The sequence below is a fragment of the Aptenodytes forsteri genome, unplaced genomic scaffold (assembly GCF_000699145.1).
Source record: "Aptenodytes forsteri isolate BGI_AS27 unplaced genomic scaffold, ASM69914v1 Scaffold166, whole genome shotgun sequence".
NCBI classification, from domain to species: Eukaryota; Metazoa; Chordata; class Aves; order Sphenisciformes; family Spheniscidae; genus Aptenodytes; species Aptenodytes forsteri.
The window spans coordinates 3,838,114-3,847,527 of record NW_008796110.1 but is presented as its reverse complement, the minus strand read 5'-3'; the positions used below and the strand labels follow the sequence as shown (position 1 = coordinate 3,847,527).

Genomic DNA, 9,414 nt, shown 5'->3' with positions numbered 1-9,414 from the left:
CTGGAGGTATTTAAAAGACCTGTAGATGTGGTGCTTAGGGACATGGTTTAGTGGTGGACTTGGCAGTGCCAGGTTAATAGTTGGACTTGATGATCTTAGAGGTCTTTTCCAACCTAAATTATTCTGATTCTAAATTTGAGGAAGAGCCAAGCAAGCACCACCAATAATACCCGGCCCTGTTCACAGTGTACCACTCTCCTTCCTTGCGATTTAGAAAGTAAAGAGGTCTTAAAAAGCCAGTACTACTCCTAAAATTCCCCAGCCCAGCCTGTGGGAGGCGGGGGCAAAGAAGGGACAAATGAACCCTCATCTCACTGTAACAGCAGTCCTGTAAGGTACTAACCATGCTACAGACAGGGTTCCCGAGTTAGAGCCATGCACAAAAATACTCATATACACTGATACTAGTGGGTGACTGATCTGCAGATCACCTTTAAATTACATGGTTAAGAATGACATTCTTAATTTACTTCCTTTTCAGCAACACATGAGCAAAACATATCTATATATCCACAGGCTGCCAGATCTCATAATTATCAGATTACCTTTATAGGATGTTTATTTTTTTATGTTCCAAGTGGTAAAACAGAAGGCTTATATACACAAAACATAGCTAGTCATTTTCTAACATTTATTATCATGGAAAAAGTTCTGGAAGCATTAAGTAAGAATACCTAAAAACTTGGACGGCAGAGAAAGACAACATTAAAAGTTGGCCTTAAAAATCTCAAGTGATGTTTTTAAATTAAATTTGGGAGCTAAAGCATTCTGAAAAGAACCCAAAACCATATAAATGACATTGGTAGAATTTGTATCACAGAACATTTAAGCTAAAATGCTTCCAATTACTTCATAACCACTTACCAGCACGCTCAGAACCTCCACCGTTTGTAGCATATATGTGGTTTTGAGAATGATACTGTATTTGGTGTTGTCACCACAAGCTGAATCTAAGTGTCCATTCAGGCAAATACTCCAACTCTGCAAGTTGGAGATTACTAGAAACAAAAATTTCTCATGGATTTTGTTAACTCCCATCTCCAAATAATATCGCTATTTGTTGCTCTTCAATCCCCACTGGTAAGAGACTGAAAAATCCTCTGCCTTTTAATGACACCGTAGGAAGGAACAGAGAGTCAGAGGGGAACTGATTGCTAAGATGATTTAATATCAGTTCTATACCAAACAACCACTTCTTCTTTATTTTTATTTCTTTTCTTTGTTTATGCTCCATCCATAAGGAGATCAAAATAAAAAAAATAAAAAAACCTGGTCAATATCAATATTTTAACACTAATGCATATTTGATGTATTAAACAGTTGGAACGGTGAAACATTCATAGAACACTTTTGAACGAGAAACAGACACCAGTACCTTGCTACAAGGCCTCAGAATACATAATTTAGAAATAAATGAAGGAACGTATGAGCAATAGGCACAAACTGGGATGCTCCCCAGCAAAAGCCAGCAAGATAAATATTTGGCGCAGACTGCCTGGAGGTGGATTTTTATTTTTTAAAAAGAAAACTCATGAATTCCCCATAAGAAAAACCTCCACACATGAAAAACCTGCAACCTTCCGCAGAAAAAAATCTGGGACCGTGAAAACAGTTTTCCCCAATGTACTATATCCTACCACTGCGATTTCCATGGACTCCAACTTCTGAGCACCAAGTTTCTCACCAGCTCCTTGCCCTTGCTACTCTGTATTACACTGACATGGGTATTGAGACAATTCACTTTTTCCCAGCTGAATCCTTATCTCTTTTTCCTAGCCCAGTATCTTTCTTGCAAATTCTTATACCCAAGATATTCCGCCTTCATTTCTGTTTCATACTGAAAAGCATAACTCTCACAAACAGTGGATTTCTCTGCTACAAATTCATTCCTCTTAACTTTGTCATCGTCCTTGCTGAACAGTTTCTCTACTCCAAAATTAATTCAGTTCCACATACTTTCTCAATACCTTCAACTCAGTCCATGAAACTCTCCATTGCTGATTTCCATTTCTCCCCTAATCTTTGTACATCATCTCTTTGGAGATCTCATTTATACACTATCTGAGCTTTGTCCTTTCTTCCACGTCCTTGTCCGTGGCCCAAGTCTACTCAAAGTACTATCCTAAGGATTTTTTTTGTGTCTATACTACCACTGAGAGTATCCCTCCAGCACTTGTATTAAACAGAAGCTGCCAGCCTCTATTTCCAAAACCCCACAGCCAAGACAATTGAACAGAAATGAATAATTAATGCATGAGAGAAAAATGGAAACAGAGCTGGAGAAAAAGTCTTGTACAATCACCTTTTCTTCTAATTTTTCTTCACCAGGTCACGTAGTTAAAGAAGTACTCGCTGTAGCTCTGTTCATTCTTCACAATGCTGCTAATTAATGCTTTTCCCATTGCTGACAGGAAAAACACTCAAGAACATTCTTAAACTTATGCATACAAGTAATCATGCTTGAAGAGAAGCATATGTTTTATCTCCACGCTGCAAAATAAATAAGAACCAGAAATAAATTCTTTTGGGCAAGTACCATCAACTTCTAGAGAATTTTAAACAAAAAATGAAAAGCCTTCAACGCTTATAGCTGTGAAAATAACCTTCAAAATGCAAACCTAAGTTGATGCAGCCTGGTACCCACATACAAACACTCTGCCTCTCCTGCTGCTCAGAGTTTCCCCCACACAGCAACAAACTGAAAACTGCCTTTTCACAGCTGCTATTCTGAAACCTGCGGGAATCAGCTGCAATGTACAAGAACCGGGCTGCTTTCAATTCGGTGCCAGCACTTCTAGGCAGAAGCAGGCATTGGAGATAGGCACTAGGCAAAGGGAACAGGAGTTCAGCAGATGCTGTTCCTCTCCCTGCCTCCCCTCCTGAACGGCAATAGCTAGAAACCAAGGAGAAGTTTGAGTACCAAACCTGTGCGTGCCACAGCCATCAGCAGGCAGCAAGAGGAGTAAGTTGGAAAGAAATACAGGCGGCATCTTTGCAGCTACTGTGCCAAAAAAACTATATGGAAAGAGACTTAAAGATTAAAAAGTTTAAGAACCTCAGAGGCTGGCACCCAGTTCAGACAGAGTAATATACTAACTGGGGCTCAGTACAACTAAATATAGGACCAGAGTCAAGGCACAAAGACTAGCACCCCAACACACATCCCTCAAGCAGAGGAGAGCCAAGCACTTTCCTAGAAGAAGACGCGTCATCCCATCTTGCTCTTGGGTTGATAAATGGGAAGCAAGTTATGAGCTATTAGCTTTCCAGTTCTAGCAAGCATACAAATAAAAGGGAAGCAGCAGGAGAGAGGGATGTGTTAAGCTAGCAAAGTAAGAGACGTCTACACACAAAAAAGAAGAAACAAGGATAACAGGAAAGTAGAATGCAAAGACAGAGGTACATTACAAAAGCAAAACAATATATACCGAAAGCAACTTCAGGATGATATTCACCAATAGTAAAAAGAAATGGTACAAAGCCAGAAAGAGAAAACACAGGTCTAATAAGCAGCATGCAAATGGAGAGGTGATTGGTTAGTAGTGTCCCCAAATATGAACTGGTGACAACAGGTGTGCACAGGGGAAGAGGAGGGTAAATTTGCTTTTACAGAAATACATCATTCCGTGAATAGTCAGCTAGCACCCAACAAGTATCTTCTGCTCTGGCAATATTCTACAGTTAAAGACAGTACATGGTAATGAATATTTTGATATACTGCCCCTCTCCAGATACAGGGAAAGGAGTATGGTTCGGAGGGGAAAAGAGTATTTTCACCAGCTTTGTTCTTCCATGGCAGCAATGAGTATGTTTCTCAGATCATGTCAGACAAAGTTATAAGGGCAAGATGATCTGATTTGGTATTTCTGCTTCTCTGTCACCAATTACCAACGGTTCAGATACACAAAATATAATGTGAGAATAACAACTGCCTGCAAAGGGTGAGAAATGCAAGGCAGCCCAGCCAGCCAATTCCCCCATACTGTTCCTGCAGAGATGGCGACAGTCAACTGATTCTTCAAACTCCCTTCCTGTCAGCTCCCCTGTAGAAAAAAACTAATAAGTAGTCTTCCTCAAGCACTTTAAATGGGGTATTTGCCAACAGAGTTAACACACTCGTCAAACTGCACGAGTGACAGAAAAAAATAAACACCTGAGGTCATTCAGAAAAAAAAATTAAAATTATCCCCTCAAATAATAATAATTTAAAAAATAATCAAATTTCAAAGGCAAGTATGAGTAAAATAGGCAGGGAAAACAAAACAAGCAAGCAAAAGAAGATGGTTTTTTCAGCATAGTAGAACTAGGTTTGCAGACTGTCCCTACATGTCACTTCATTACACAGCTGTTCATCACAGCCTCGTTTTCCCAGCACATTGCCCAGCTTTTGGCCAAGCCACACCGATCAATGCTGAGCTGGCAGGGCAGCACAACAGTTTAAGATTAAAACAAAATCCTGATGGATTGTCATTTCTGAAGTGGCACTGGTAACTAGAAGGCTCTGCTTCTCTCATCACCCTTCAGTATTTCCTCAGCTGTGGTTGACTCAATTGCCCATTGTGAGCAACTTTGCTACTGCAGGCAAGAACAACTTCTTCCCAAAAGAGCAAGTTCTGACTGCAGTAAAAAGATCCGTTTGCCAATAATCTTGTCTCAACATGTATAGAGCTGTGTAGGCCACCATCTTAACGGGCTTTGACAGGATTTACTGAAATACTCTATCCTAACTTGACTGAAACAAAATACACGCAGCTTGGAGCATTATGACAAGGTGTTATCAAGGTGTTTGTGACAGGGAAAAACAAAGCAGCAAATAAACTTGATTTAAAATTACTTTCTGAAACACTTCACAAAAAAATTAAAATTTGTAAAGGAAACGTTGAAGGGAGAAATGGAAGACGTCTTCTTAGAAAGCCCTTTAGCAGAACGTTGACCAGATGGCCAAGTTTTACAGCTAAGCTCTTCCTCTGAAATATGTCTAGAGTTTCTGGCAACAATGGCTTTGGATGTACTCTCCTTGCTACCTTAGCAGTGGGGAAAACAGCATCTTACAAAGGAGGCTCAGAAGCCAAGAGACAATTTTTCTTTCCCAAAACATGCTCAGCCAACCGATAAGTAGATACACATCACCAGCTCAAAAGCAAGGAAAAGTGGGGCTTGGGGCAGGAGAAATAAAGACACTGAGAATAAAACTGTGATCCAGGGCATGAAGTCTATCCCTGTAACCAACGTTTTCCTGATCGAGTTATTTAGTGGACACGTATCATTACAAACCTCTCCTTTAGAGGTAAAGCCCAAGAAACAGGAAAGAACAAACTCGTGGAGTTCAGATGAAAATAAATTACTGAATAGTACCACTCCTACATTTGAGTATTAACTAGAAGTCAATGTTTTTGATATACTCACGATTGAGCAGGTAGAGAGAAGAGCGGAAATTGAAGGAAAACACTTCGCCATGTATTCAGGAAGTAAACTCATTTATTTATGATTTCTAAACAGCCAGCTCAATTACTTCTGCTACTTATCACCTATGAAATCAAAACTTGAACTATCAGCTTTGATATACTAAGCCTTTCATGCATTAGGAAATCTTGTTTAGCATAGGAGTGTTACTTCTCTCCCAGTCTTGGGTTTCTACTGTGTGACCACTTGATTACTAGAGTAAATTTTGAAACATTGAGGACAAAAAACAGTGGAAGAACACCTTTTCTGTTAGTTAATTGTTGCACTTCACTATCCCTTCGTTCCCCAGGAGCTTTAACTCTGATTCATCTCCCAGATAATAACCCGCCTTTGGCACACACTCCGAATAAAACTGAGTACATACATACAAGTGTACAACTGGTTAGTATAAACCACAGTTACCAGGGTCATCATCTAATCACTGACTCTGCATACGTTCACATACACCACCTTCCCTTGGTGGAAGACAGCCACACTGGGAATGCATTTCTTTTCACCACCTAAATTCCATTCTGAGGACAAATTCAATCTGCTGGTTTGAGATTCAGTTTGGCTGGGGTGGGAGAGAAGAAGGAAGAGGAATGGGATTAGCTAACTATTCTCCTCTTCTCTTTTGCTGGACTAGAAAGGAACTGGAGCGGAGAGGCTAAAAAAGAAAGATGCTGAAATACGTTCCAGAGGACTCATTAAAAAAAGTGGAAACTACAAAAAAGTGACAAAGTCTCTTTAAACCAGGGACAGACAAACCTTGCTTGATAAAGGCATGACATGTAATGCATTGATGCATTAATATTTCTCTAAAAGTTCAGAAAAAACATGACCAAATGTCCATAAGTATCTATTGAAAATGTGTTACTAAGTACATATTAGTTTCATTTTGTAGAACTAACTCCATCTTTGTCAGGATCTGCTACCCCACCTTGAAAAATCATGCCATGCGTCAGTTCCACATCTCCAGTATTAGCTTATTCTTCCTCCACCACCAATCTGCCATTAACCAAAGTAAGACAGGATGTAATAGTAGGTCACCAACTAACTCTGAACAGTTAAAAAAGAGTATTTCTACCACATATCCTACAGATTAAAAAAAGAAATGCAGCCAGATTATAAAAGTATGTGTTTCAGCAAAGTCTGGGCTAAATTACATTGAATTTGGCATTAAAAACAAGTTAGCAGAGTTGATGGACTCTGGTGAATTATGATAGTTCTTTTTTTTCTTAAAGTTTGATTTCTTTTTTTTCTAATTAGTCTTATCTATCACAATAGAGTTGAGCTAATTTTACTTAGTGAGAAGAAAGAAGAATGAGAAAGGCCAACAGAGGAGTGAAACACTGCCTGCATTTAAAATTCTTTACGTTAATTAGTATAATTCAGTCCATTGAGTACGATGGTTTCAAGATACCGTATGTACATTTTAATCTGATACTGAAGGAAGAACATAAGAAGCCAGCCATATTGTAAACCATTTCCTTACTGATATTACAATGCAGTTGAGGATATTTGATATGTGAATTCCATCTCATTCCCTTACTGGATAATATGTTCCACATTAAAAAAGAAGCAAACTGCATTCTGCAATATTTGCTCAGCAATATGCCAAATTAACTGGCAGAAAGAACAAATTACTTCTGCTCTCAGGCAGGGTGGATACTATTCTTAGGTTATCAGAAAGACTGCTGGTGCAAAAGCATTACGAAGAGTGCACAACCGGAGACAGGTAGACTGGGCTGGAAGCTGGAACCACAGAACATCATAGGTTCTGGTTCGAAACCATACTTTGGATCGCTTATCCACTGATGACGGACAGGACATGCGGTAGTTAACGGCTCCAGTTAAATAACACAGGTAGGGAATCGCAGTCCAGCTCGCAATGGACAGCCAGCCACATAACAAAAGTCAGATGTGAAGCAAAAGAGCAAGAGATTAAGGGACAGTCCACATCTGTATCGTATCTTGGCAGTGGGAAAACTCAGTCAGGAAATAAGACAGACTTTTACCCTATGGAATATGAGACCAGCTATCACACATCCAAAAGTGTCTTACTACAGGACACAGTGTAAGACAGGTGGTTGCACTCTCATTCCTAAGGCTGACACGGGGCCACTGTGCAACACAGAGTGCAAAAATTAGAGCACAAAAGAGGGCTCCTTTGTATGGCTCTCAGCGATCCTGAACTATCAAAGCAGGTTTTCTGAACTCGTGAAACTCACGAACAGTTCTGCTACCCTATATTCAGTAATTCATTGGGTAATATATCAAATTGTCAAATAAGAGGAAGGATGTTTATATGCACTTCATTACTTCTAGAAAGAAATGCAACTCCTAGAAAGAATTTTTTTTGTGTGTTGTCTTATTTAAAAACACTAGTTCCTGACCAGCAAAAGACAAATCAACCTTGTTCTGCAGCTAAATTCCTAAACGTGACAAAAATCTCTTCCTACATATAGTAGTTAACTTAAAAGTCAGAGTTCACTTAAAAACAGTAATTAGCAAGAATAACATTTGATTTTAGGTATCAATTCTGTCAATTAATCTACAACTGTTGTATTTCTGTATTTGCTGCACATCAGTAATGTCTTTTCATACATCTTATTAATAAAAATAATTAATACTGTAGTTATTTTTAAAACACAGTTCCTATACTTAGTGACCGAGATGAGTGAGAACTTCTAAATGTTCAGTATCTTCTGCAGTTGATGGCCACAAGTTGTAACCTGGAAGCTGATTAGGAAAATTTCATCAAGAAGAGGACAACGCAGCACTGGAGCAGGTCACACAGATGGGTTGCAGGATCTCATCTCTGGAGGCTTTTGAGCCTCCTGCTTGAACCTAGACTAATATCAACACTACATCAGGTCAGCTTTGGCTTTGTCCAGCGGGAGGTCACGCTTAGATGACCTCCAGATGTCTCTTCAAAATATCATTTCTATGATGACCCTTCTGGGGTGGGGAGTCCTCAGTGGGATGGTGAAAATTTTCATTTTGCCAGATTTTCTTTGACTTCCTGCTTACAAGATGTCTTTATACAAGCTTCACAGTTTAAATACCTAACACTTAATAAAAACAAAATGTTCTTCCAGAAATAATCTTATTATTACCGCCACGTTAACTTGTCAGAGAATTCACTAAGCACAAATTACCTATAGCAGGCATAATTCAGACACCCCAAAACATTTAGTATTGGATTTTACAAACCCTTAGAAATATGGAAGTACCAAGATCATAAAAAGCCAAGTGGAACTGAATTCTTTCCCTCTGGAAAGTGATGCGGAGGGGGTTTTTTTGTTTGTTTCTTTTCTGCTTCGATTTGGGTTTGTTTGTTTTAAAGAACTGAAAGTAAAAAAAAAAAAAAATACAAATTTTTTAGACCAAACATGTCAAGAACCGAGCTTTTAAGTAGTTATCTGGAAATGCAGCGCCTTGTTTCAAAACTTTACGTATTCTACCTATTCAATAGCTCAAAAGTCACAGAGAATAAGCACTGTTACAGCATAAATACCTACCACATACCTGCCAATTCTCAAGAGCTTGTCTCTGATGTACAAGATGCAGAGAATAATTTTGGTCAACCTTCACTGGAAGGCCATTCTCATCACAAACACGCATGTTTCTCTGTACAGAGAGACCGCACTTAATAATTAATGAAACAAAACAGTTTTCTCGTTCACCTCTGTATTATGGCTGAACGTGCTCGAATTGGGCACAGATGGTCAGAATACGATTTGCAGGAGGCACCTCTGGGAGGTTTAACTCCGTCCATCACACAACGCCGAGAAGCAGAAGCATCTCTTCGGCTGCAAAACGGCCCCACCGCCCTTACGCCCGCACTCTGCGCTCCCGTTTCCTTCGCACGGCGACTTTAAGCGCAGCTCTAAAAACTTGAAAGACTTTACCCCTGCTGACTGATGGATTCCTAGGTAAACGTGCTGTTTCGGAGAAGCCGCGCTGAAA

The 9,414-nt window shown here is 39.5% G+C and overlaps 1 protein-coding gene across 1 annotated transcript in view; it reads right to left on the bottom strand.

Annotated features, from left to right (window-relative positions):
* Positions 1-9,069, bottom strand: part of CADPS2 (calcium dependent secretion activator 2) — a 347,118-nt gene extending 338,049 nt beyond the window's left edge. Inside the window, exon 1 of the mRNA XM_019474039.1 lies at positions 8,974-9,069. Within this exon, the coding sequence (XP_019329584.1) occupies positions 8,974-9,069 (96 nt within the window). The remainder of the gene's footprint in view (positions 1-8,973) is intronic.
* Between the last annotated feature and the right edge of the window lie 345 nt (positions 9,070-9,414).